The sequence below is a fragment of the Callorhinus ursinus genome, unplaced genomic scaffold (assembly GCF_003265705.2).
Source record: "Callorhinus ursinus isolate GAN/ISIS: 27379988/994484 unplaced genomic scaffold, GSC_fseal_2.0 scaffold23, whole genome shotgun sequence".
In the NCBI taxonomy this organism is placed as follows: domain Eukaryota; kingdom Metazoa; phylum Chordata; class Mammalia; order Carnivora; family Otariidae; genus Callorhinus; species Callorhinus ursinus.
Genome location: NW_027397085.1, coordinates 26,559,990 through 26,587,723, shown reverse-complemented (window position 1 = coordinate 26,587,723; position 27,734 = coordinate 26,559,990). Strand labels below are relative to the sequence as shown.

Genomic DNA, 27,734 nt, shown 5'->3' with positions numbered 1-27,734 from the left:
CTCAGCTAATCCCAGCCGCTGAACCGACCCCGGGGTCGAGGAGCCGGGCCTACTCGGTGCGGGCGGGGGTAGGGGGAACGCGGGCCGAGCGAAAGCACACGGAGGGAGGAGGGGGGTAGGGGGGAGGGGCGCCCCGGGAGGAGGCGCCGGGAAACCGGCTGATCCGGTCTCTGTTCTTCGACCTCTCCCCAGCCGGTGTTTACCCGGGAGCCGGACGGAGGTGGCCGGGGTCGCTCGGGCCCGGAAGCAGGGGGAGGGGAGCGCAGTCGGAGACGAGGGTGAGACCTTTTCAGGTCCCCTAAATCGACCTCCAGCCCTGGTTCCTGAGCGTGGGAGAGAGAGCGACCGACAGATGTCTCCCGCCCCTTTTCCCTTCAGTTCCGCAGTTCATACTTGTTGCCAAATGAAAGGGGAACAGGAAAGGATACCAGCCCCTTGGAAGAAGGCAGCAGCACAGCGTACCCTTCCCCAGCGCGCCTCATCGCCGGCCCCATCCCTAGCCCGCACCTCCGCTCCGGGTGGGGCCCTGCAGGGCGGGCACAGCGCAGCGGCTGGGGGAGGGAGGCACTTTGACATGCACGGAGTAGGTGTCTGTCCTCGGTCGGCGTCCTTTTGCCCCCCCCCCCCATTCCGGAGTGGCACCGATTCATCCCAATGGGTCTCGGTCCCTCTTCTCTCGGCCGCGTCCCCTGGCCCCCTCCAAGGCCTCTACCCCAGACTTAGCCCCCCTTCTCCCGGGGACGCAGGCCTGAGGGCCCGGAAGAAGTGAGGTGGGGTCCGGTTTTCACACTTTTATTGTAAAGCTCGGGAATAATTACACGGGTCTTCCATTGACAGCTCAGCAAACAAACCGGAAACGAACCGAACCGGAGGGGGTAGGGGCGGTGCCTGCGCATGCTCGCGGCGGGGGAGGGGGGAGGTCAGAGAAAGAGAAAGACAGAAAGAGACAGAAATCATTACAAATCAACGGGATTGTGCTCGCAGCGCCAGGGATGGGGCGGAGTGGGGGAGAGTGGCTGCGGGGCGGGGGCCCTTCCCGGGAGGAGCGAGGCGGTGGGAAGTGGCACGAACCAAGAGAAACACGACCCCAGTGTGGGCACCCGACGAGCCCAAAACCCCCCTCCCCGAACCCCACCCCCCAACACGCGAGAGAGACACGGCCCCCCTCCCCACTCAGATAACCCGAGGAGACACAGTCTCCTTCTCCCCAACGGGCAGACACACCCGCCCGGGAACCCCATGGGCGAGACACAGTCCCCCCTCCCAGAGAAGTCCCGCGGTGGAGACGCCCCCTAAGAGACTTTCTCATGGCCGACATAAGCCTTCCCAACACCAGGAGATAGCCCACACCCAGGGAGGAAATGGCTCCAGAGGCCGGATCCCCAGGAGAGAGGTTTCCCAGAGCCTCCAGGAGAAAAGACAACTCAGAGCTGCCCAGTCTCATCCCAAAGTGCTGCAGGTCAGAGACACCCCCAGAGGAGAGATGCAGGGAGGGCCAGAAACATCCCTTCCCAGACATGCTTCAGAGATAGCCCCCTTCCCTGGGAAGAGAGATGGCCCAAGACTGACATGCCTTAAGTACTCCCAGGAACCCTGGGAGGAAAACAGGCTCCCCAGAGAGCCTGGGTAGGGGGGAGACATGCTCCCATGGTCCCCAGAGGGAATACATGTCCCTCCAGAGACTCCCAAAGGGAGAGAAAGGGCCTAGGGAGCCCCCGGAGGTGAGAGATGCCCCAGAGACCCTCCCCCAGGGATGTGAGACACGCTTCAGGGACCCCAGGAGAGAAATATGTCCCCATAATACCCTCCCCCTACCAAGAGACATGCTCTGAAGTAGGGAGTTGGGGACCAACTAGGTCCCCTCTAGGAAGACACTGACTGGGTCAGGCTGGGTTTGAGGGGGGTCTCCTCTGGCCAAATGTCGCCCATTTGTACATAAAACTGTACGCGACACAAGGCATAGGGGAAGGGCTTCACAGACCTAGGACCAACAGGGGTGGTCCCCAGTGCTGTCACCCGTCCCCTGCCCACCTTTGGTTTCACCTCTCGAGTGCCCAGGTGGTGACAGACTCGGCGCCCTGACCCCAACCAGGGGGCTGGGACTCTGCCTTCGCCTGTAGGAAGGGCTCCTCCTCTGTGCTTCTCAGCCCTCCCAGCCATCTGGGCTACCCCCTTCCTTCTGGCTTTTCCATTGTGCAAAATGCTCCTCTGCCCTTCCACTCAGTGCTCAGGGGTCTCCAAGACCAGGGCAGGGTGCCCAGGCCACCAGGGGCTTCCAGGGGAGTCCACTGACTCCAGGAATGCCTCCTGTCTGGACCACCCTCTCCACCAAGCAAATGAGCCTCATACAATCTTCTTGCCAGAACCCTGACCTCCAGGACCCAGGACAGCCCTTGAGGCCACTGCCCCACCAGCTGGGCACATCATGTTACCAACTCTACCACTATTGCACCTGCCCTGTTTGTGCGGGGGGAAGGGGGCTGTCTCTTTATCAAGCCCCCAGCCCACTTGTGGGCCTCCCCCAGGGAAAGGAGCCTTTGGCCAACCCCCAGACCTGGTTGCTGCCACCCCAGCCCACTCTACCTTCTGCCCTCAATAGAAGGGCTGTGTATGCTGAGGCTACCAGCCTGACAATGCTCTCCTTCCCAGCACTGTTACCCCAAGCCAAGTTAGGGGCAAGGAGCAGAGAATAGGGTGATTCTTCAGGCCCCTGGCTTTCCCGAGGTGGAGTGGGGTCTCTGGGGTTACAGGAGTCCAAGACCCCAGCAGCACAGCTCCCAAAGGCACCAGACGACCCAGCAGCCTGTACCCACCCCTCCCACCCTTGGGCCGCCCCCCAAGCTTAGACTAAGTCAAGCAAGGGCCATACCCTGAGTCTCCAGCCTCCCAGCCTGGGCCCCTTGGGGAGCTGGAGAGGTATGGGCCAAGGCAGTGGGGGTTTCTGGAAGGAAGAGGGACTGGGGCTTTGAGATGGCCACAGTGGGAGATGAGGGCTCTACAGGATGCCCCTCACACCCTGGCCCCCTGAGGTGCAGAAAGGAATCCCACCTCATCATGGCTGACTGGGCTTCTCTGCCCCCCAATCTCCCCACACCCTCCCCCAGGGGACCCCTGACCCTGGCAAAGGGAAGCCCAACTGGAAGAAGGGGGCCTGGAGCCCAGGGTGCCCTGAGGCAGCCCTTCCCACCCCCTGAGATCAAGGCAATGGTGGTTTTACAGGCTGATGGGTCAGTCATGGCAGGGGCGGGGGGGGGGGGGGGGGGCAGGGAGGGGGCAGGGTGCAGGTTCCCCCTATTAGAGGCAGCAACCAGCCACCCCTTGAGCAAACCTTCCTGCTCCCAACTCACCCAACCAGGCCAGAGGCACAGTCATCCCACCCCTGTCCAGCTGCCCCCCACAGCCTCAGGGCCCCTCTGTGATGCTCATCTGGATGTGGGGGGCCAGCCTGAGCGGGGATTCCCCCCCCAGGGCACAGCGCAACAGTTCCAAAAAAATAGAGATTTGTATTTTTAAAAAAAATTAAATAAAAGCCCAGCTCTGCTGATAGGCGAATGTTACCCCCATCCCCACCCCCACCCACCCATTGTTTCCCTGGCCTGCACCCCCATCCCACTACGGCCCCAGGGGTATTTACAACATGGAACAGTAGAGGCCTGGGGTGGGGGGCACTGCGGCAGGGAGGAGGGGGCACAGGGCAGCCTCCCCCCCCAGAGAGGTCCCCCAAGACAACACAACATCAACAAGAAAAGTTGCAAATCAGGCAGAAATGGGGACATCATTCCAAGGTCCTTATATACAGACACTGCATGACCAGCAGGGAAGGGGGCTGCCCAGATGGGATCAGGCATGGGCATGTGGCAGGCAGGTGGGCCAGCCCAGGAGCAGTATAGGAAGACAAGGCCTCCGCCCCACTCCCACCCCTATCCCCACCCCACCTTTGGTAACAAAAGCCCTTCAGGGAGCCCCTGGTGGTCAAGAGTTTCCTCAGGGAGTTCCCAGGGAGAGGGGCTCCCCAGTTCAGCCCTGAAGCAGGGCTGGAATGGGGACATCCTGTCTCCGCCCTGGTCGGCCATGTGGGAAACAATGAGTTAAAAGTGTGTCGTCCACCCTTGACTCCACCATCTGCCCAAAGTGAGGGGGTGCTCCCTGGAAGTCGAGGGAAGGGAGCCTAGTCATTGTAGAGGAGCCCTCTTGGGCACCAGCTGAGGGGGAGCCCCATAAAGGGGAAGAAAGGCTCCCAGGGGCTGGGGGATGAAGTGAGGAGAGAGGACCTGGACCCTGCTTGGGGGAAGGGCCTGTGTGGGTCATGAGGCCGGTACTCACCCCCACTTGGGGCCCTGGCCGGGAAGTCCACGCTGAAGGGGTCAGGAGCAGGACCCTGGAATGGGCCCAACTCAGACCTGGCCGGTGGCTGGGGAAGGGGCATGGCCACCGGCCAGAAAGGGGCTCACAGGTAGATCTCGCGCTTGGCTGTCTGGGCAGATGCCGGTGTGGCTGCAGGTGGGAAGTCCGAGGTCTGGGTCAGGGGGATTTCCTCCAAGGTGGCCGAGTCCTTGCAGGAATCATGGCTACTGTGGGAGAAGGCACTGTAGGAGGGCAGGAGGCGCACGGGGGCCGTTTTGGTGTTCCGGTCTTCCGGGGGGCTGGGGCTGCCGGCGCCCACAGGCTCCTGCCCTCCTCGGTCCTGGTAAGGCACGAAGGTGGAGAGTTTGAGGGCGCTGCTCTTGGTCCGGCGGCTGGGAGACGACTGGCCAGGCATCCAGCACGTGTCAGAGTGGCCAAACTCGCTGCACTCCTGGGTACATGTGCCTGTCATGGCAACATCAGGCAAAGGGCGCAGGTCTGCACAAGAGAATGGGGAGGACGGTCTTCAGCTCCACCCCAGGGCTTCCCACAGGCACCTACACCCTGCCTCAGAACAGGGGTGCACGCCCCTTTTGCCCACTGAGTTCGCGGGCATACACACCCGCAAACAGACACTCAGCCTTCTACCATCCACCACAGACTCTTCTCTCTCAGACAATCTATCCTTAAATAGATGCGGTCCTCCATCCTCAGCCACCCTGCAGCTCTCCTATCAACACACCCACCAAATCTACCCTCAGACAGGTGCACAAACACACAATCCATCTACGCACTCCCTCATCTATCTCCAGACAGCCTTAAAGAAGCAAACCTATCCTTAGGGGGTGAGGAAACCCCCATCCTCACTTAAGGGCACAATATCTCTGTCAGCCACACACACACACACACACACACACACACACACACACACACACACACACACCCCTATCCTCAGATAGGCATGGACACACAAATCTACACTGGGCTTCTCCATCCTCAGATGAAGGTGGGCCAGTACCTTCCTTCTGAACCCCCTCAAGCCTCACCATGCTCGTAGCTGTCTGGGAACCCCACCCTACCCCAGCACAGTGACCCCTTGCTTTTAAAGCCAGGGAGAGGGGATGAGCTTCTGTGTGGGGAGTTCACAAGCACACTCATGCAACCCCTCCCCACCTCACTCCAGCCCCCTATGCCAACCACCACCCCTGGCCTAGCCCCGGCTCCCTGCCCAGAACACCCACGGGAATAGGAGTTGGCCGCCTGACATCAGTAGCCGGTGTGGTTGCTGGGCAGCGGGGGTCTCCATGGGAACGGCTGGGCCATGAGCACTTCCTGTCATAGTTGCCCCTGTCCTGCCCTTGCTCAGGGACAGTACCAGGCGGTGACCCTCCCTCAGGGACACGACTGAGCCTCACTGCCTGGGGCAGGGGCTCCCCTGATACCACCCACCCTGGCCTGGCCTCCTGCCAGTGCAAGGTGAGGAGGGGACAGCTCTGTCGTTAACCCTCAAGGCACCAAGGCTCTTCAGCTCAGGGTTGGAGGACCCAAGGTGGCATAGAGCAGAGCAGGGGCACTGGGTGGGCGGGGCTGGGTGCTGGGCCAAGTCCCACAGACCCCAGACCCCAGAGCAGCTCCCACATACCTGGCACTCCGCCTCAGGGCCTGCTCCGGCCAGCCGGCTCTGCGCGGGCACAAAAAGGACGAGACGGGCATGAGATAGAGCATGGAGGGGCAGGGTGGGGTGGAGGGCACTCTGAGACCTAGGGCCTGGGATGTTAGACAAGGGCCCTGTGCCTGAGGGGTGGGGAGTGGAACTTTTCATCTGCTTTGTGGGGGGCGGGGGGGCAGTTTGGACTAAGGGAGGGGGCAAGACCTGAGGACAGCTCCAAGCAGCAGTCTTTCAGTCCCAAGGGGAAGCTTATTCATTCTCCCCCTTCAGAGGCTACCATGGATGCCTTCACACACACACACACACACACACACGCACGCACGCACGCACTACACCACACAAACATTTTGAAAGCACACCCACTATCCATTCCCACACTGACCTCTGCTCTGGCCCAGACCTTCCTTCTGCCATCACCCTTCAAACCCCGCCCAGACAAGCCTTTGCCCTCCCCAGACCACCCCACTCCCTTTCCTCAGCCAGACCCTCTCTGGCTCCTCCCCTCAGGGGATCATCAGACCCTTTTCTGAGCTCCTCATAGCTTCCAGGGTCCCCTCCCTTTTCTCAAGGCCCTCTGACCCCATTAAGGGACCCTCATGACCTCAAGGGTCCCTCAAGTTTCCCTCACCACTGCCTGAGCCCTCTGGCCATGGTTCTCTCGGTCCCTGTTCCCAGGAAGGTGGTATAATGTGGTCCTGAATGCAAGGTCTTTGGAGTCAGAGAAGCCTGGGTTTGAACCCCTCCCAGCTCTGTCACTTCCTGCGTATTACTTTGGGTAAGTGACTCAAGCTCTGAGCCTCCCGTTCCCACACTGTAAAGAAAAGAGTCAAGTTCTCAGACCAGAGAGTAGTTGTGAGGATTAAATGAATACATAGCTGAAAGCACTCAGCACAGTGACGGCCGCTGAACACACAAGAGCACAATAAATGGAGGATATCGTTAAAGTCACATCACCATTCTCAGCTTCTACCTGTGCCCGGGGTGCCCTGACCATGCTGCAGCTCCTCACCATTCTCGGGGTGCTCCATCTCTCCTATGCTGCCATCGGGGGTGGTGCGCTCATAGTGATCCTCAGGCAGAGCCAGGGGACCGAGTCGGGGTCCCGAGGATGACTTGCTGGATGGCGTCTCAGACTCCTCCAGGCCACTGTCATAGTAACTGTGCTGGGACGGGTCCTGCAGCTCTTGGGCCTGACTGGTGGCGGAGAAGGTGACGCGGCGGTGAGGTAACTGCAGGGAGAAGGGGTGTCATCGCTGGAAGGCCAGCCTGCCCTGGGTGGGGGCGGGGGGAGCCCACCACCAGAGTCAACCCCAGCCCTAGCCAGGCCCTCCCCAGAGCTCCCGGCCCCCCAGGCCTCAGCAGCAACGGAGAAGAGGCCCAGCCCCGTAGCACAGCAGAGCCCACAAGAAAGCGCAGACCCCAGTGGAGAATTGCCCCTTAATTCTGGGACAGCTCCCCAGAGAGCCAAGGCCACACACTGCAAGTCCCACCACAGCACAGGCCCCAGGTTTATTATAGCCCCCAGGCCACCACAATAAGCCTAATCCAATACAACCACTTGTCATAGCACAGCTTCCCAGTATTGGCACAGCCTTTAATTCCAGAACAGCCCACACCAGAATAGCACAATACCAGCCACCTCCCCTAATTCCAGCATAGCCTCAATCACGAGCAAGCGTCGGATTTCTAGAACAGCTTCCTCAAAGCAGTATGAACTCCTCATTCCAAAACAGCTCACCAATACCAGTACAGTTCCCTAATTTCCAAATAGCACCCCTGAACTTCAGCTCCTCACCTGTCTCATTGCTCTTTAACTTCCCATTGCCTCCATCCAAATGAGATCCCCATGTCTTTCTGATCCTCTGTTCCTACCCCTGCTGCGTGATGCTGTAGGCAGCCTCGGGACTCCCTGCTGCGTCCCCTCCCACTCGAGCCCCTTTGTCCCCACTTCATCCCCCTCCGGAGAGGCCTGGCAGTGGAAAAAGGTGGGAGGGAAGAAGGAAAGGGAGCCCGATAACAAACTGATAACAAGGATAACAAGATAACAAACCGGAGCCCCTTGGGGGTGGGGAAGCAGAACAATGGAAACTCCCCCATCCTCCAGATCAGGAAACAAGAGTATTAACTGTAGAGGGCATAGGGGGAGGGCCCTGGCATTCATCAGCAATTGGGAAGGCTGGCCTCAAAGGGAGACTCCTTCTAGGAAATAGGAAGGAGCTTCTGGGAGGGGCTGCAGCTTGGTGGAGCCAGGACTGAGAAGCTTGGACTGGGGGGTTGGGGTGGAGGCAGTAGAACTGGGGCAAGCTGCTCCCAGCCAGCAGCCCTGTGTGCCTGCCACGGGTTAACCGTCCTCCCAGAAACCTGGCAGCCTCAGCTTGGCACTTGGCACAACCAACCAGTCACCCAAACACCCACCTGGGACTGCCACTGATTTTCCTGCCATCCACAAATTAGAGGAGTTGTGGAGGGTGTAGACCCAGGGCCCCTGGAAGCCTGGGGTGGGAGCAGCTCAGGCCCAGGACCCTCTTGCTGCTGAGTCTCCAGGCTCCCTCCAATCCTCCAAGACTTCACGGCTGCTTTGTCTTTACTCTGAAACCCTCAATAGGATGTTATCAAGGCCAGAAGAGGGGATCCTGGGTTTGCAGACCCATCCTCCTGATACCTTCCGATCCATCACAATCTTCATTCCATTCAAGGGAGCTGGGGTGGGGGAGGTTGTCAGGACGAGGAGCTCTTAAGCTGTTGGGAAGGCGGCTCAGAACTGCCTTCCCATCTTGGCTCCCACCTCGTCTTCACGAACAGGCAACCCTTCTTGGGATCCATGTTGTGATCCAAAACACCAAAGGGTCTGGGTGATGACAGACAAGGTCCCCAAAATTGACCTGGGGCTGGGATGTGGTAAAGGAGCATCGGCTACCTGGTCAAAGTGAGCAGTCTCCAGTAGGGGTTTGTGAGGCACCGGGCAGTCTGGTGCTTCTCTTGCCAGTTTTCTCCAAGATGGTAGCCAGCAGCCCTCCGTCCCCCCAAAACCTACACCTGGTCATCTAAAGCTTCAGTCCTGCCTACTAGGCATGTCACTTGGGCCCTTTTTCCTGTAAAATGGAGGGTCGGGGCATACTCAACCCTAAACATTCCCTATCATTCTATCACTATCAGATCTTAAAAAGCCTAGATCCAAAATCTCTCTGACCTCTGCTTCTCCTCTGACTTCTGAACTTCTGAAGTTCTAGACATTTGCTGGGTATTTCCTATCGGCTATCCCCACTGGCCCTTCAGATTCAACAAGTCTGAAACCAACTTCTTCTTTTTCTTCAATCAGCTTCTGCATGGGCAATGATATCGTCACTATGCCATCACCCAGACACAGAAGGATGATGTCTACCTGGGAACCCTGGGAGCTGTCATACTCATTCCCCAAAATCCCCACCCTATATCCAATCATCCTTTGAGTCCTAGAGGTCGTTTCTCCCCAAGTTTAGCCAAATCCATCCATCATCCATTGTCCCCATGGCCACCATCTTAGTCTAGACCGTAGAGTTTCGATCCTGTACTTTCACCTCTACCCCATTTATATCCACCATATGCTCTGGTGAACTTTCTAAAACTCAGTTCATCCAAAACTCATGAGCTTCCAGGGGCTCCCATTTCCTGTTAGGGAACTTTTGGCGAGGCATCTGTGACCTCTACAACCTCCAGTTCGTCCAATCTCATCTCTCAGCTCTCTCCTATACCCTCCACTCCAGCCCTCACGCTCCCCTTTCTGCCCTCTTCCTGTCCCCAACTTGGCCATGCTCGCTCCTGACTCAGGAGCTGACTTACTCTGTTGAACCTCTTGCCCAGCTCCTGCTCATCACTGAAGAGCTGGCTCAGATTTGACATTTTCCTTCCAGGAGCCCACTCCCATGTCCTATGCATGTTTTCCCACACTGTGTTCCTCAAAGAAAGGGAGGAGGCACTATGGTCAAATAAGTTTGGAAAACCCAGAGTGATACAAAGTTTAACAGGTCTCCCCCCTTTCTTGCAGGCTTCGCGGAGCCTTTAATGGGCTAATGTGATGGTGCATCTCTTACTCCCCAAACTGACTTAATCAGGCGATCCCTCTTACAAAGCATTATGGATAACAGCAGACTCTGGAAATCACATTTCCTGATGCCTTGTGTTTGAATTCTGACTCCACCACTAACCAGTTTTCACTTCTGGAAAATGAGCATGATAATGACCTATGTCACAAAGAGTTATGAGCATCGAATGAGCTAATCCACATAAAGTGCTGAGTATGGTCCATCGCACCTTGGGGAAGGAGTAAAAAAAAAAAAAAAAAGAAGAAGAAGAAGAAGCACCTAGTAGCAGAAGGAATAGTGGAACCACCAGCTGGGAAAAGCTTCACTATGGCATTTCCCACGCCATGTTTAAGATGCTCAATTGCCTCATCTTTTCACTCGTGTACCTCGTAGGAATATGACCATTTCCCCTCAGCGTCTAGCACCATGCTGATCACACAGTAGGAACTTGGCCTATGTGTTTTGATGATGACAATGGTGTTGTGGTTTGGTTGTGTCTGAATGTTGGGAGGAGGTGTTCAATGTGGCTCCATGGATGTGTTGGGTTGCAGCTGAGTAAGGGATAATCCCTCAGACCCTGGGAAAGAAAAAGACATGAAGAGGCTAAAGGGATAGAAGAAAGAGCGACCTGGCGGCAGCAAGCATGGAAACAAAGGAGAAAGAATGGTTGGTCAGGAGTTGCTGGTGGCCCCCTAGAGATGCTTATTTGTCCAGGAGAAATGAGATGCAACTAGATTTCACTTGCCCACGTCCCACTCCTCCAAAGCCCCCAGGAGTGTTTACTTTGGGGGTACCCCCAGGGCACTGGGGAGTTTGTGAATGGAATCAGAGTAGAGAGCTGGTGCCTTGGGACCTCCTGGGAGTGTCTCAAGCCTCTTCAGTCGCCACGGAGACACGCTGCCTCTGGCCTCAGAGACTCCCCTATGACCTGAGGCCCCTCACCCAGGCTTTAGCCCCAGTGCCCCTCAGGCACAGCCGGAGACAGGGCAGACCCCGGAGAGCAAGAAGTGAGAGACGGAGAGAGAGAGAGTGAATGAGAGCCAGTAGCCCAGGGGGGCCAGTGCAAGGAGCTGAAGGAGGGAAGGGAGGAGGGGCCGGGCTAGGGTCCCTCAGCCTCAGTCAGAAGGGAGCACCCCAAGAGTAGGGATCCAGAGCAGGCCAACCCAAAGAACTTGAGGATTCCCTCCCCCTCCCTGGGCCCTCCCTCCCAGTAGCCCAGGCTGATGATCCTGGCGGGGACACAGGGCAGGGCCCAGTAATTGCTGGGCATTGAGTGATGTTGGGATGAAGGAGCTGGGAAAGGGACTTGGGAAGATCTTGCCCCAAGGGAAGGTGGCTGGTATAATCAAGGACTTCTCTGCCTTCACCTGAGGAGGGCGGGCTGCACTTCGCCCTCACCAGGTGCTCTGGCCCACGCTCTGTCAGGGTCTGCTCAATGTGAACAGATTGGAAGGGTCAAGTCCCAGCCAGTGGACAAAGGGCAGGACCTGGGTGCCTCTCACTCGAGTGCACCTGCCCTTTCTTGGTGAAGGATGTCGTTCCTAGGGAGAAGACTTCACAAACACAGAGTGAGGGGACATGTTGCCAGATGTGGGGGTAGATGGGACGATGGTAAATGAAGATAGGGTTGGGGTATAGGGCAGGTCTAGGAAGTAGGAAGGGGCAAAGAGAAGGGATGGGGAAATTGGGTAGGGACCTAAGGACAAAGGGCTGCTTCCAGTCTCTCTCACTCCTTCTCTCAGTTCCGGGAAAATAAGAAACCAAAACTCCAAAAATAGAGAACTTTATTGTCAGGGTAAGTGTTTGGGACTGGGGAAGGGGAGCCAGAGCCCAGCCCCAGGAGCCTGGGGTGAGGAAGAGGCTGACATAGCACACACAGAAGGCACGCATAGGGAGGCCCCCCCTCCCTGACAGAGTCCCTACCCGGTTACCCACTAGGACCCCAGGTCTCCCTGTTTCCCTTCTAGAGAAGCACCAATGGGTGGTCTCAGCTAGAGACCCAGGTTTGGAGTAGACTTCTTCACTTCCCTTCCCCCTTTCTGCTGCCACCCCTTCTGCTCACCTGCCCATCAGCCCCCACTGGCAAGACCCAGCAGCTGGTCTAGTGTCTCGGGAACTGACAGTCACAGGCCTCTCCCAGTGGGGAGGGGGCAAGAAGGAGGATGCCACAGAGCACACCCTCCCTCAATTTGCACTCAGCCTAACCCTCTGCGCCCGGGCAAGGCAGAAGGGTCATCACCAAGGCCCCGGCCTCCCCAGATCTTTGGTCCCACCTCCCACCACTGGCTTGGGTTGGCCCCTACGGGCTGGTGAGCCCACAGGTCTGATGCAACTGCTCTGTCACTCCCATACCTCGGTCCAGATGGCCCCATGGTAGGGGTGGGGTAGGGGCCGGGGTGTGCTGAGCCGCAAGGGCTGGCCTACCTGCTTGCTGGGGTATTTGGGGGGGTTGGTGCGGTAGCTGTAGTCGGAGTACTGCTCAGAGCCCGTGGACGTGGTGTCACCAGTGCCCACAAATGTGTTTGCGGGTGGCAGGTCCTGCACCACCTGGTGCTTCTTGGAGGCCGAGGGTGACTGGGGCTGCAGCTGGATGGAAGGCAGTGGGGAGTTAGAGCGGTAGTGGCGGCCCAGGTCAGGGCTGCCCGGTGGGTAGTTGAGGGGCAGGTGGATGCGGGGGCTGTCTCCGGGGGCATCGCTCATCAGGTTGAACTTGAGGGATTTCTGCAGCCCCGCCTCGTCCTCATCTTCCACTGGCTTCACGGGCTTCGGGGACTTGCTCTTCTTGCCCTTGCTTTTGTTTCCCTTGGAGGCTTTGCTGCTGGGCTTGGGGGCATACAGGTCCTTGGTCTCCTTCTTACCGGCCTGGTAGCCACTCTTGGCCTCCCGCTGCCGGCAGTAACGCACGAGCACTGCCAGGGCGATGAGCAAGGCCACGGCCACAACACCGGCCACCACACCAAAGAGGATGTTGCCACGTTGCTTGGAGCGCTCGTATTCTGGATCCCCAGCGATGTCGATGTCCAGTGGCGTGTCCAGGCTGTGGCCCAGCAGGGTCTCCAGAAGTGTGCGGTTGGCCAGGGTCTCATTGACATAAAGGTGGACCAAGGCCGTGCCATAGCGCGGGGGCTTGCCACGGTCACTGACTTTCACCACCAGGCGGTGCAGCCCGTGGTGGCGCCGCTCAATCTCCTTCTCAAGGGTGATGGCTCCTGAGTGTGACCCAATCTGGAAGAGTCCGTAAGGGTTGCCACCAGCGATGCTGTAGGTCAACTCAGCATTGACACCGGAGTCGATGTCCTCAGCTGTCACCTGGCTGACCGTCTCACCAAGACGTGTCTGGGGGGTCAACAGCTGGTGGGAGGTGTTGGAAGGGGCGGTGATAAAGGGCGCATTGTCATTCTCATCCAGCACATTGATGGTGACGCCGACGTAAGCTGAGCGAGGTGGGACGCCACCGTCCACCGCCTTCAACTGGAAGGTATAGGTGCTCTGATGCTCCCGATCAAAGCTCAGGCTGGAGAGGATGGTGCCCGTACCATTTTGGATAACAAAGTCACCATTGTCCTGCTCCACCGTGAGCTGTACCCGGGCATTGTCCCCTTTGTCCCCATCAATGACAGTCACCATGCCCACTGGACTCAGCGCCGGCATGTTCTCCATCACTGAGAAGTTGTAGCCACTCAGCATAAACTTGGGGTCATTGTCATTGCAGTCCAGCACATTGACAAGGACGGTGGCTGTGCCCTGCAGGCTGGGGCTGCCCCGGTCAGCTGCCACCACCTTTAACTCATAGCTGTCCCGTTGTTCCCGATCAAGGGATGTCTTCACCCGGATCTCTCCAGTGTCAGGCGAGATGCTGAAGAGGCCCTTGGCGGCTGGCTCAGGATCCAGAGAGTAAACCAGCTCCGCATTAGAGCCCGAGTCGGCATCGCTGGCGGTGACTTCGGCGACCACTTCACCCGGCTTGTTGTTCTCTGGGAAGGCGACCTCAGTGACGCTCTGGGTGAAGACAGGGGCGTTGTCGTTGACATCCACCACCTGAACCTTGAGCGAGTTGGTGCTGGAGAGCGGGGGGTTGCCAGAGTCCACAGCCACGATCTCTATGGTGTAGTCTTTGACCTTCTCGTAGTCGAGTGGAGTGGTGGTCTGCAGGAAGTATTTCTTTTTGCTGTCACTTCCCGTCTCACTGGCCTGGCGTAGCTGGAAGGGCACGTCATTTGCCACCACACAGGTGACAGCTGCATTCTCCCCCTCATCTCGGTCAGATACCTGCACCAGGGCCACGGCTGTCTCCTCTGCCACGTCCTCCGAGATATTAGCCATCCCGTCTTGATGGGTCACCAACCCTATGCCCCGGATCTCAATGGTGGGGGCATTGTCGTTCATGTCCTTCACGGTCACCACCACTTGGGCACGGGCACTCTTGGGGTTGGTGCCTCGGTCCTTGGCGAGCACCGAGAAGCGCAGGGTACTTAGGTCCTCACGATCCACAGGGCCCTGCACAGTGATAAGTCCAGTGTTCCTGTCCAGTCGCAGAAGACGCCTCACCACCTCGGGCGCCTGGTGGAATGTGTAGTCGATCTCCGCGTTGGCACCTTGGTCCGAGTCATTGGCCTTCACCTGCAGGGCAGGGGAGGAAAACGGGGATGGGTTAGTCCCGGGATAGCACATCCAGGGACACGTGAGCTGCCTTTGCCATGAGCACGGCAGACAGAACTCATCTCATGCGGCACCCTTTCCAAAAGCAGCACATAGACTGCCCTTTCCCCAACGCTGACACGCGGCAGATAGTACTGATCTCTTTCCCTGAGGAGCACAGACGCAGCCTGCAGACCGTCCCCCGTGTTACAAGCAACTAGCAGAGGTGGGACGGGGCACAGTTCGACTCTGCTTACCATCCCGGTACTAGTGTGCCCAAACATGGGGATAAGGATCCAACTAGCAACTGGGGCAGCCTTTCCACCCAATTAAACTGGCCGTCAACCCTTCCGAAGGGCTGCAGAGGTGTGAGTAGTAGAAGTGGTATGTCTGCATGACATACGTGCGTTATAATATGCGTGCATGCATATACACGTGTTCTGAGACTGGGAGTATATGTTAATGTGTGAGAAGGTAGGTGTTTGTGCACGTGTGTGTTTGTGCATGAGTGGAGACCCACAGGCCCACCTGGAGGCCACAGGTGAGGGGATTTCTTTTGAAAGCAGCCAGGTAGGGATAGGGGTCAGAAGGAGCCTGCCGGGCCACTGCTTCTCTCAAACCGGGGAAACCTGTTTCAGCAGCTTCTTCTCTCCTGGCTGGCGCTGGCTAGGCACCAACTTGAGGAATCTGGGCGGCTGAGCCTGCGGCCGAGAGGGAGGGGCTGGTGCAGGCCACAGAGCCTGCTCACAGCGGGCTGGGATCCCAGCATCAAACAATGAACTGTCTGTCCCTTTGCAGTGGGCACGCCCTCCCACGCCAATGCCGACGCACACTCAGCCCAAGTCTATACAAACATGGGTGGTGATGGGGCAGCAGGAACCTGGTGGGAATGGCCATGAGGTACCGCTGGTCAGGGAGAAACAGAGGGTTGGAATCATGTCACAGTCAGGCAGAATGTGCTGGCAGTAGGGGTGGGTGTATGGGGGGAAACGGGGAGGGCAGGACAGCTATAACTTGGCAGAATCTCTGAGGAGCACCGCAGAAGAGTCCTGGGTTCAAATCCCAGCTCTACCACTTCCCAACTATGTGACCTTAGGCCAATTACTCAATCACCCCAAGCCTCAGTCTACAAATGTATAAAATGGGATAATAATAGGACCTATTTCACAGGGCTGTGGTGGGAATTAAATAATACTTGTAAAAATGCCTAACACTGCCTGGTACGTGGCAAGTGCTCCCTAAATAGCATTTATACTTCTTTTCATCCGCCCATCCACCTGTCCATCTCTGAAAATCAGTGGTAACACAGTGCTGGGCACTTCATCTAGTGGGGTCTCAAACCACTGCCAGTCTTCTCTCCTTCCTGTCGGGCACCAGGACTTTTTCAACAGTGGAGAAACCTGGGCAGGGCATCCCAGCTACCCCCGGCCCTGTTTACCCCTGTGAGAGCCAAACTCTGTTTCTTCTCGTCGCCTGCCCTGCCCCCAGTCTATCTCTCCGTCACCTACTTTTTGTTAGGATTCCCACTTCTCCCTGTCTCTAGACTGGTCACCCGGCTTCTTATCTACCTCTCCCACCATCTTACATCCCTTTGTCTCCGTGACTCTTCACTTCTGCCCTGTTGCCCTCCCAGCCTTGCTCAGCTCTTTCTGCCTCTTTCCCATTCTCCCTTTTCTGCCCCTTCCCGAGCCCCGTCTCTGCCCCACTCTCCTGCTTCGGCCCACTGGAAGGGGGTATAGCTATCACACGCACAGGCTTTGAAGCCAGACTGTTGGACGTAGCCAGAGTGGGATGGGAACACATCAGCTGCGTGAGATCGGGCAGGTTTCCAAATCTCTGTGGGCTCAGTTTCCCATCGGTGAAATGGGGATAATGCTTACCTTGTACTGTGAGGATTCCATGACATAATATACATAATGTGTTCAGAACAGTGCCTGGCACCCAGGCTGTTATTATTCACCATCTCTGACTGTCTGTCTCCCTTTTCTTCCTCAGACTCTCTTCTACATGTTCAAGTCCACCAGCCTCTAAAAAAAAGGCTAAAACTTCTCCCCATGCCCCGCTTCAGTTTAAGGACACAGAAGGAAGGGTTTCCCAGGACCATAACGGTGTACAGGGCAGGCTGAGCCCTCCTCAGCTCCCTCACTTCAAAGACAGACAGCTCCAGCCCAGGGGGAAGGAGAAAGGAGCTGGGGCTGGCAGGAGGCCAGGGCTGAGATGACAGCGGGAGATACGCCCACCTGTCTGCGGGGACGCTTTCTTTGCTCCCTCCCTGGCCCTGGCCCCACCAAGCTGCCCAGCCCCTGGGGCAGTTCCCATGCTGAGAACTTCAGCACAGGCAACCGACCCCCCACTGAGCCAAGCACCCCACACTCATGAGCACCCTGTGCCTAGGGAAGGAAGCTGGTGTACAGACAAGACATCTGAATGCAGTTTTCTAGAACTCTGCGGACTCACTTGGCTAAAATAATCTCATCGGACTGTCAGGGAGAGAGAGGCAAAGAAAGGCTCTGTCCTCTAGCTTCAGGAAAATCTCATCTGGCTAAAGGGTGCTGGTTGGGAAGATAATTCTCATCTCTGGAGAGGTTGTTCTTGTTCCAACTTGGCTCGCCTGGCTAGGGAGGAGGGTATCATTTGACTTGGGAGGGGGTTTCACTTCTCCGAAGTTTCTCCAACTTGAGTCTGCTTCGGGGAGCGGGGGGGGGGACTGCTGTTCCTGTGCTATGTCACTCTTACTAAATAGCCTTTTTTTTTTTTTAAGATTTTATTTATTTATTTGAGAGTGAGCAAGAGAGAGCATGTGAGCATGGGTGGGGAGGGTGGGCAGAGGGAGAGGGAGAAGCAGGCTCCCCGCTGAGCAGGGAGCCCGACGCGGGGCTCGGTCCCAGGACCCCGGGATCATGACCTGAGCTGAAGGCAGATGCTTAACCCACTGAGCTACCCAGGTGCCCCTGTACTAAGTAGCTTGATAGAGGAAAACAATACCACCTGCTGGGATAGGAAGGTCTCGCCAGTTGGGGGCTGGGGAGAAGAGCTCTTGCCACAGTATCCTGGCAGTTTACCCCTAAGTGAAGGGCACTCTCACCAGGTGGGGCTGAGCTCCCGTTTCTAAAGGTGGGAACCCTGACAGTTAGATGGAGGGACCTCTCACCTGGATGACTGAGTGGCCAATGGGGCTATTCTCAGACAGTTCAGCCTCGTAGGAGGGCCGCTCGAACTTGGGGGCGTTGTCATTGGTGTCAAGCACAGTGACTCGCAGCAGGGCACTGCTGGCGCGTGGGGGGCTGCCACCGTCCTGCACCTTGATGGTGAGATCATAGGAATCCCAGCGCTCCCGGTCCAGGTTGCCCATCACGATGAGCTGTGGCTGCTTCCCCTCCTGGTCCTCTGCCACCTGAAGCCCAAATAGCTCCTGGGCCTCGGGCCCGGCCTGCAGCTCATAGGATGCCACACCGTTGGGGCCAGCATCGCGGTCAGAAGCCACCGGGATGGGGAAGAGTGAGCCGATGTTGGTGTTCTCAGGGATGGGTAGCGTGATGACGGGCGAGGCGAAGTTGGGCGTGTTGTCATTGATGTCCTGTACCTCTATCTGGCCCTCTAACAGCCGGGGACTGCCATTCTGCACCAGGTCCGTAATAGACACCTCAAACTCCAGGATGCAAGGCTCACCAGGGAGCTGGTTCTGGCATTCACGGAGCCCCTCGCGGTCGATAGACGTCTCAGTGGTGAAGATGTCTCCTGTCTTGCCGTCCACCCGCAGGTATGGGGCGCCTACCTCTAGTTTGTACAGGTGGCCCACATCTGGAAAACCATAGTCAGCTGCAAGGCTCCCAATGAGGGTGTTGGGTGGCTGTTCCTCCAGCACCTTGTACACCACCCGAGTGGCATGGCCTGGGGATGCCGCCAGCAGAAGCAGCAGTGCCAGCAGCAAGGGGGACAGCAGCACCCGTTGCCCCCCGGGGCCTGGGCTGGGCCTCAGGGGCCCCATCCTGGCAGGCTCTAGAATCAGGAAGGCTGCAAGGAGGAGAGGCAAAACAGGAGGTCAGCTGGGAAGAGGAACCTGGCCCTGAGGGTTGCCCAAGCCAGGCCCGGACTCTCCCCCTGCCATCTATATGCTATCCCATGACGAGAGCTCAGCCCCAGCCCAGAACCCCGATGCCAGAACCCAGAACCCTGAGTTTCACCCACAGCTGGGTGTAGCAGCAGCGTCTGCCCCAGCTGGAGGAGCCGGTAAGGGCCTGGACCAGGTCTAGAGCAGCTCCCGCCCATGGAACGCCCTGACCCTCCTACCCCTCCCTCCTCCCTGCTCTCCAGTCTGTGCTTCGCCCAACACCTCCTTCTCACCAGCACCTTGCCTTAGTCACCCATGGTAATTACCTTGATACTGAGATACGGAGAGACAGCAAGTGGAAGGGTAAGCCCTGAAGCACCCCCCACGTACATGGTAGGAAAGAGACACAGGCACCCCTTATGTTCCCTGGACCCCACACTGAGGGCCACTCAGGATGGCTGGAGGGAGCGGAAAGACGTCTCATTTCTCTTCCTTCTGAGGTGCCAGTCAGTATATGCGTATGAGATATGACACGTCAAGTCCCTCTTTTCTGACAGTAATCACCCAGAGCACCCAATGCCCCCATCCCCATGAAGGGCCAGCTTAAACTAGGCACCCATCAAGACTTGGAAACAGCTATAGAGCTGAAGAGTAGGAGTTAGCCACCCACCTCCCCCCCAAACACATACTGCCCCCGGCTTGGTTCCCTGGCCGCCTCCTCCCTTCCTCCCGATGTTTCCACTGGGAGGAGGGGAGACACTGACAGGTGTGTGGCAAAAGAGTGTAGAGGTCAAGATTGGGGTCAGGACTGTGGTCAGGGCTGACTAGCCCTGGAATTGGCATTGGGAGCTGCCCTGGCCTGTCCTTAGCAACTGCGAGCCCAGCAGGTCTAACTGGGACAGAGCTGCCAATGCCACCACCAGCCTGTTCCTGACCACTCCCCTCCAAGCTCGGCTCCCAGTCTCTCAGTAAACATCTGGCTCCTATTTGATCCCTCTCCCCACAAACATCTGGCCCCTATTTCATACCTGGCCCCGCCCCCTTTGACGGGTCCAGTCCCATCTCTGACCTGCTTCTCCGTGCCCACCCCCCAATCCTTCCAATTGGAGCGCTGTATGCCATAGCCAACTACAAGCTGCACACTCATCACCCCAATAACCCACTTCCACCCATCTCCCCCCCACCAGCTTTGAGGCCATGCATTTGCAGACCCCAGCCAGACCTCCTACTGTCCCCGTCTTGACCCCTTCCTTCTCTCCAACCAAATCATGGCCAGCCCCTCTATTCAAATCCAAAGTCAGGCCCTGCATTTTCAGCAGAGGGCTCAGGCTCCCTCTCCTCTCCCCATCTTCCCACTTGCATCTGAAATACCTGCCCCCCCACCTGGAAATCCTACCCATCCTTGTCATAGACCACACCTACCCCACTGAAAGCAGGCTCTGGTCCCCCAGGAAGCCTTCCCAGGCCTCTCCAGCCCACGGTGACCTCTCCTTTCTCCAACTCACAGCCACTATTGTCTGCCCCAATCCCAAGGCAATGAATCACTGAGCTGCCCGGACCCCGCCCACCTGCCTGTGTTGTTCAGTCCCAGTACTGTGCACCTATGCCTGTGTTCTCTGGCTCCCCGGACGAACGCCAGACTTCCTGAAGGTAGGGCCACACTCCCTACACTCATTCCCCTGCCCCAACCCACGCATGTTCACAGAGCTGAGCACCACGCATTCAACAACTGTTTACTGTGCACTTACAATGTGCGAGGCTCTGTCCTGGGCACTGGGACACAGCAGCATACAAGATAGACTCAATCTGCTATCGTGGAGCTCACAACAGCTCAAACTCAATGACCGTTTGTCATTTCTGTCTGATTGTAATCATTTGGCACATGTAAGGAATCAGGGTGGAGAAGACATCAGACAGTCTGAGGAGAACCCCAACTGTCCATTTCCTGGGTGCTGAGCAGGAGAAAAATGGTTTAGGGCCTCAGTTTCCTTATCTGTAAAATGGGAATAACACCACCTATTTCCTAGGGAGTTTGAGATCATGTGGGCTAAATGCCTAGCACACACATGAAGTACTCAACAAATGCTCCCTTACAGCACTTACAATTGTAGTTATGTAGCTGTTATATGAGAAATCATTTGTCAATTGTCTTTCCTACAAGACTGAGCAGAGAAGAGAGCCTCTGCTTTGTTTGCTCCTACATCCTCAGGACCCTGCCCTGGACTTGGCATACAGTGGGCACTCAGTAAGAGCTCCTGAAGGACTACTTTAGCTCCCAGGTTTAGCCTATCCTGGCACTTTCTGGGTGGTCACTGCTTATTTCCTTGCCTAATTCCCTTACTCCATCAAGAACCTATTGGCGTCAAATTTAATCCTTCTCTGTTTAGGTCCGTAGTAGACTCTCGGCAAATGCTCAGTGAATGCAGACTCCTTACACAAGTCAAACACTTCACTTCCTTCACATAGCACTCCTAAACCGCACCTCCTCCCTGGTCACTCCTTGGCAGTAAAGTGCTCAATGTATATGAGACTGTTATCAGATTAGTGTGTGTGCTTGTTCCTAGTTGCAATCTAAACCTCTTTAAAGGAAGGAGGAATTTATCTAATGCTCCATATGGATCCACCCTCCAGCCACTTCCCATCTACCTGCATGGACCTGGCACAGGGCTCATCTTACTTTCAAGCTCCAACCCAAACACCCCCTGAGGACTGTCTCCAGAGAACCTCATTCCCTTCTGGGTACCTTAGCCTGCCTTGCCCCCATGGCACACACACAGTGGATCATTCGGCACACCAATGCCATGCATAAGTCTTGGCAGGGTGGGGGTTATATGGGAGTTACCCTAAACCTGACACAGAGGAGAAATAAAGCAGTGACTGCTTGCCTCACTCACTCTCCAGAACAGGGATTCCTAACCTTTTTAGATCACAGCCCCCTTCATGAATTTTAGGAAACTATGGGGCAGATTTTTCCAAGAAAAATGAATGCTCACAAATTTTGGCTATAAATTCAGAGGTCTGTGATCTGACAGAGTCAGGGTGACTTTGATTTGTAGCAGCTCAAAGAGCTAGAAGAGCTACAGATTAAGCCCATCCTTCCCCCTCTCAGGGTCAAAACCCAGGGCTCTGACCCCTCAGGCCTCCCAGGCACACAGATACTGGAAGCCCCCCTCCCCACCATACATATTCTTTTTCTGTCTCACTCATTCACCCTTAGAAGATCCCTTACCTCCAGCCAGCAGAGAAATCAGGAAAGGTATTATGGTATACAACCTCAGAGTTGGAAAGGAAACCACAGAGAAATATCCAAGGCCAGGAAGGTATGGGGAAAAGGGTGTTTCTGGGAGGTAGGAATTTAGGGGAACATGGGTTTGGAGGGGTGGCTACCCAGAGTGAAAGCAAGGGCTGAAGATGGTTTAAGGCCCATGAAGCACCTGGAACATTCCTTTAAAATGAGTATCATCTGCCCCCCCTTCCCGGAATTCTGATCCTGGGGGAGGGACCTGGAGAAACCCCCTGGCAGTAGGGTGGAGGAAACAGGATGCACTATCAGGGAAAGACTATCTCAGAGATGTACTAGGTCCCCTGGAGTTGAGAAAGAAGTGCAAATTCTGTCACCTTTGCCATCATCATCACTGCCGTTGTCATCATCATCCCAGCTAACACTCCCTGAGGTCTTAACTGCATTTACATACATTATCCCATCTAATCCTCCTCACCCTCCGAGATGGGTACTTTATTACCACACTGCCTCCCATGTACAGATGATAAAATTGAGGCTAAGAAAGAACCATGAACTGTCTCAGGTCACAGAAGTAGTAAGCTGAGTCAAGATTTGAGAAATAAGAATGCCTCTTCACATCCCAGAGTCTGGGGAAAAGGCTGGATAGGGGAGAAGGAAAACCCACAGACGTCTCAGAGGCTAGAATATGTTGGCTGAGTAGCACCCCCCAACCCCACCCCATCCCTGGGCTGCCAAACTTGCCTGGCAAGGAAAGAAAGAGAGAGGGCTTAGGGTTCAAGGCCTGAACAACCCCAAGCCTCCCCGCCTGAAGCTGTCCCCTCCCCCCACCCAGAGGCCCTGGGGATGCAGGGACAGAGTCAGAGGGGCCAGGAGCAGCAGCGAGGCAGCCCTTCCTCACCCCTGCCCCCCCATCCCTGAACTTTGCCCGGGTATGGTTTGGTTATGGAGCGTCATTAGTCCCAGGTGGCAGCTTCTGAAGCCATTAGCTCCTTATCTGTCCTTGCTGCCTTCCTGGCAAGGGTGTCCCCACCTCTGCCCAGTGACATAGGCACCCAGGACCCTGAGAAGCAGAGCTGCAGGGCAAACCGTGACTCATTCTTCTCAGGCCTGAGGACAGCAGTGAGGTATGAGGGGGCAGAGTCCAGGGAAGCCCAAGGAAACCGCCATCTGTGTCAACATTGTTAGGGGGGGCAGGGAAGATAGCAGTGAGGGTTCACCTGGATCCTTCATTTCCAGCCCACCTCAGGGACCAGGGTCCACTTTCTGCTGAATGCTGAAACACCCAGAGGCAGCCATCCGTGTCCCAGTGACCAAGTCAGCTCTGACCCCCCAGCCTTACCCCTGCACTCTTACACGGTAGCCACTGCCGCCATGGGCACAAAAACCAAGGGACAAAGCCAACCTCTGGGAGAGCAGGGTAGGGCTTAGCAGGGCTGTGTGGGGTGGAGCTGTTCAGAGGCTTCCCACAGTGAGCAAGTGCACAGCCCTCAGCTCCTCTCCCCTCTCTCTCACAACCCTCTATTAGCCTCTGCAGGGCTTCCAGGCACCTGCATTCTGGAGTCAGAATGTTGGGGTTCCAACCCTTGCTCCACCACTTCCTAGCCATGTGGCCTTGGCCAGGTGACTTCACCTTTCTGAACCTATTTCCATATGTGAAATGGAAATAACCAATTCTGCCTCTTGGAAGTTATTTGGGAGATGAGATCTGTGGCATTCAGATCTATTCTATTATGAAGGACCAGTATACATATAAAATAACTGAACAGAGCATTTTATTTCCAGCACCAGGCACACAGTAGGTGCTCCTTGGTTCAGTAAACAAACGAACCCATCTGCTGCTAGATGGGAAGACCTAGGAAGACAAGGTTGGTGTGTACCTTACCACTATACTGCATCCTCACCACCCACTACAGGCCCTGGCAGATACAGCCAGCAGGTGCTCAATACATTGTGGAAAGAATCTCACTCTGCAGCACCAGCTCTCCTTGCTCATGGTCGGGGGGCCATGGCCCCCTCCCTACCATACCAGAAGGGCCTCCTCCGTCTCCTACCCCCACCCCCAGGTCTCCTACCCCCACCCCCAGGCCCTTTCCCGGTGCTTCCACCCCTCTCCTCCCATCTCTCTCTAGCCCGGATCCCCTGACCAAGTAGCCACAGCAGCAGCCCCTCAGCCAGGAAGATGCCAGACCGGCAAGACACCCTCTTCCAGCTGAAGTCTCTCTGGGAACTGGCTTGGGGCAGACAGGGGAAACTAAAAGCTGCCAGAACTGAAAGCAGATCCCCTACTACATGACCCCTGCCTATCTCTGGAGGCCCCTCTCACTCCTCTTCTCTGATTCCGTTCCACGCCCTGGTCTAGTTGTAATTACAGATTTCAATCCTCCTAGACCAACCCATCAAGCAAGTAGCCCCCACCTCTAGGCTGTCACAAACCCCTTCTGAGCGCCCTCTTTCCCGGCAGCTACCGAAGATTGGCTCAGAGCGGGTAATGGAAGGCTCCCTCCGTCTTCCGGCACGATGTCCTGGACTCCGTCGCCGCCGGGGCAGCCCCCTGTCCACACCGCTGTGGTCAGCGGGTGCTCCCCGCACACACCCAGAGCGCGGGCGTCTCCTCCCAGAGGACGCAGCAGTGTGTGTGTGTGGGGGGGGGACGGCTGTTCCTCCACCATCCTCGGACTCGGGCGGCCCCACCCCCACTCCAGTGACACAGGGCCTCCGGGAGCTCAAGGCGAGGCGGGGGCGCGGTGAGAACGTGTCTCGGCCAGTGGGCCCCTTGCGCCCCCTGCCCCAAGGGCCGCCACGGGGAATCCCTCCTCCTCCGCATCTCGGCCCTCTGCCTAGGGTCCCCAGCAAGCGGGCGTCGGCTCCCGCCGAGCAGCGGGCGCCGGGAGGGGGCGGGGAGGGAGCCGGAGCCGGAATCACAAAGCGTGGCGAGCCAGGCCGGGTGGGGACATTCTCCTGAAACGGACCCTCTCACGGCTAGCGGAAAGGGGTCTTTGCCCCGCGCTCAATCCTCAAAGACCTCGACGCTACACCGAATATTTCCAGCTAGAAGAAACAGTAGCCAATCACTGCTGGGGAAACTGAGGCCAGAAGTCTGGGCTCCCAAGGGTAGCTGAGTCCATCTCGCCTACCAGTTCTGCTCCTGCGCGTGCCGCGATCTCCCCTCGGGCCCCCGGGCCTTGCCCGCACACCCGACTCTGGCCTGCAGCCGGCACCTGACACAAAGGGCGTCCAGGTATGAGAGGGACACAGGTGTGCGGGACCCAGGTGTGCTGGGGACCCAGGTGGCTCGCAGAACGCAGCTAAATGGCCCGAAGGGGGTCGCAAACACCGCCCCAGCCTTGCACCCTCTGCAAAGGGGCCTAGGGCCTTGAAGCCCAGGGGAGCCGGGATGGCGGGCCTGCCAGTCCAGCCTGTTCCGGGAATACCCGGCCGCCCGGCCCCAGAGTGGGGGTGGGGGAGACGCAGGCTGGGAAGCCGGTCCGGCCAGCCCCCAGGGTTCCCGCGGTGCTGATAGTCACAATAACAATGTCGTGATTAACATGAAGGGACGCTAGGGGCTCGCCGGACCTCCCCTCGGCTTCCCCGGACCGAATCTGGCCTCCGAGGGAGAGAGACTGAGTATGTGTGTTTGTGTGTATAGGCTGCAAGGTGTAATGTGACACTGTTGGTGCAAGGTGTGTGTGACACCCAGTGTTAAGATGTGTGAAGCAGTGGATTCTGTGTTTGCGCCCCGTGAGGCGCCGCTGTAGGTTCTACTTTCTGTGTTAGGGTGTGTGCCGTCAAGGCGTGTGCTGAGACACTGGGGTTGTGTTTATGTGGGTGCAGTCGAGGGGGGCAAGCGAGACCTGTGTTGTGCATCTGTGTTCTGGCCAAGGAGTGGGTAACAAAATTTATGTTAGGGTGTGTTCCTTAAAGGAATATGTACGTGCGAGGTTAGGTTTTGAGTGTTCATTTGCGAACTGTGGCCGCGACACTCGTCCATGAGGGCACGGGATTGTGTTTGTGTGCTCATGTCGCCGGATGTCACACCCGGTTGTGTTCTGTTGCTGTTATGGCCACGGGTTGTGTGTCGGTGCTGCTGAGCGTGCAGACGCTGAAGCGGATTGTGAGCTAGTGACGGTACCCCAGTGGGCGCTGGCGTGCGGGAGGTATGTCTGTGTGCACATATGTACGGATGTATGTATGCGTGTACATATGTCCGTGGTCTGGCCCTCCGGGTGCCCGCGGGGAGCCGGAAGCGCCTGGGTGATCCGAGCTGGTCGCCCAACAAGTGTGTGTGTACGTTGTGTATGAGGGTCCTTGCTTGCTTCGTCCTCGGGGAGCCCCCCCACCTCAAACTGGGGGCTGCGCGCTTCCCCCAACCACCTCCATTCGGCGCGCTCCTAGAGTCCCCTTATTCCCCGCGGCTCCAAACGCGCAGGGGTGCGGGACGCCGAGGCAGAGGTCCGGTTCAGCACCCCCTCTCCTCGCTCCGCTTCTCGCCGCGGACTTTGGAGGCCGGGATGCCCAGACCTCAACCCCCGGTCCGAGCTCCCAGCCGCCCCCACCTCAGCCCCGGCGAGCCGAGCACCGCCTGGGCCCCCGCGGCCTCGCTCGGCCGAGCGCCCCTCCCTCAGCTCCCGCCGGCTATAGCCGCTCCCGACCGGGAGCCGCCGCCGCTGCCTCCACCGCCACCGGATCCTTACCCGCCTCGGGGCAGCGCCGGCCGCCGGCCCTGCTGTCCATGAGCCGTCACCGGCCCCGGCCCGGGCTGCGGCTCCGCACGGCTCGGGCTGGCGCTGCGGTTCAGGCTCCGCGGCTCCGGCTGGCTCTGGGCACAGCAGCCCCGGCGGCTTCGCGTCCGCGCCGCGCTCCCGCTCCCCGAGTGTGTGAGGCGGCGGCGGCGGCGGCAGCGGCAGCGGCGGCGGCGGCGGAGCCAGCAGCGAGCGGAGCGCACAGCCCGGCCCGCCCCCTCCCTCCCCCTCCCTCCTGGCCCGCCTGCCCGCCTCCCTCCCGCCTCCCCGCCCTCCCCCCACCCTCCGGGCCGGGAGGTGGAGCTCGGGACCGCTCTGGTCCCTCTGGGAGGGGACCCCGAGCACCGCTCCCCAAAGCCACGACCCCCCTTCGCTGTCTCCTCACTCCCCGGGACCCGGATACACGGGCCGTCCCCCTCCCTGGGTCTTCACCTTGCACTTATCCCACCCGAGCCCCCATCTGGGACCCCTCCGGAATTCCGTTCCTAACCTCACTCAAACACCTGTCCCCTACCCTGCCTCTTGGGAAGTCGCGCCGGGGAAATGTCTTCCCCTGTGCCTTCTTCCCTGGAGGGCATCTGCTTCTCCACATCCACCTTCTTCCCGCGCAGACCCCCAGATCACCCGGTGTGGCCCTCCCTTCCCATTGCGCTCCGGGGAAGTCCACCCCTCCCCCTCTGGCCGAAGCCGCAGAGCGGTCAGCCTCGGTGGCCGCAGCAAGCCGTGGGGGTGGGGCTATGGAGGGGACCTTGGGAGGAGGAGGGTAATGGGACCCGGGGGCTCCTCCAGAATGAGGATGGGGGAAATATACAAGAGTGAGAATGAGGTGACACGCCAGAGCTCGGGCTTTTGGAGGGTCCCCCTGTCACCTGCCCTCAGGGCGGGAGGGAGCTGTGGCCCCACATATTTACCAGTGACATACACACATTCACAGACTCACACGGGTCCCTGCCCCACGAGGCCGCGCAGTGTCACGGCCTGTGTCACA

The 27,734-nt window shown here is 57.8% G+C and overlaps 1 protein-coding gene across 3 annotated transcripts; it reads right to left on the bottom strand.

Moving 5' to 3' along the window:
- Window positions 1–782: 782 nt before the first annotated feature.
- Window positions 783–26,906, bottom strand: PCDH1 (protocadherin 1). Of its 3 annotated transcripts, XM_073905542.1 has the most exons (6): window positions 26,699–26,906; window positions 17,864–18,726; window positions 12,499–14,694; window positions 7,023–7,242; window positions 5,987–6,025; window positions 4,727–4,842 (listed from the first exon to the last, which is right to left on the bottom strand). In XM_073905542.1, the coding sequence occupies exons 1-5, from the start codon at window positions 26,736–26,738 to the stop codon at window positions 6,000–6,002; spliced, it is 3,345 nt and encodes a 1,114-aa protein (XP_073761643.1). In that variant the 5' UTR covers window positions 26,739–26,906; the 3' UTR covers window positions 4,727–4,842; window positions 5,987–5,999. The 3 variants fall into 3 exon arrangements, with proteins under 3 accessions (XP_025708106.1, XP_073761642.1, XP_073761643.1); XM_025852321.2 differs by lacking the exon at window positions 5,987–6,025 and having other exon boundaries at window positions 783–4,842; XM_073905541.1 differs by lacking the exons at window positions 5,987–6,025; window positions 26,699–26,906 and adding an exon at window positions 20,186–20,256 and having other exon boundaries at window positions 783–4,842.
- Window positions 26,907–27,734: the final 828 nt, after the last annotated feature.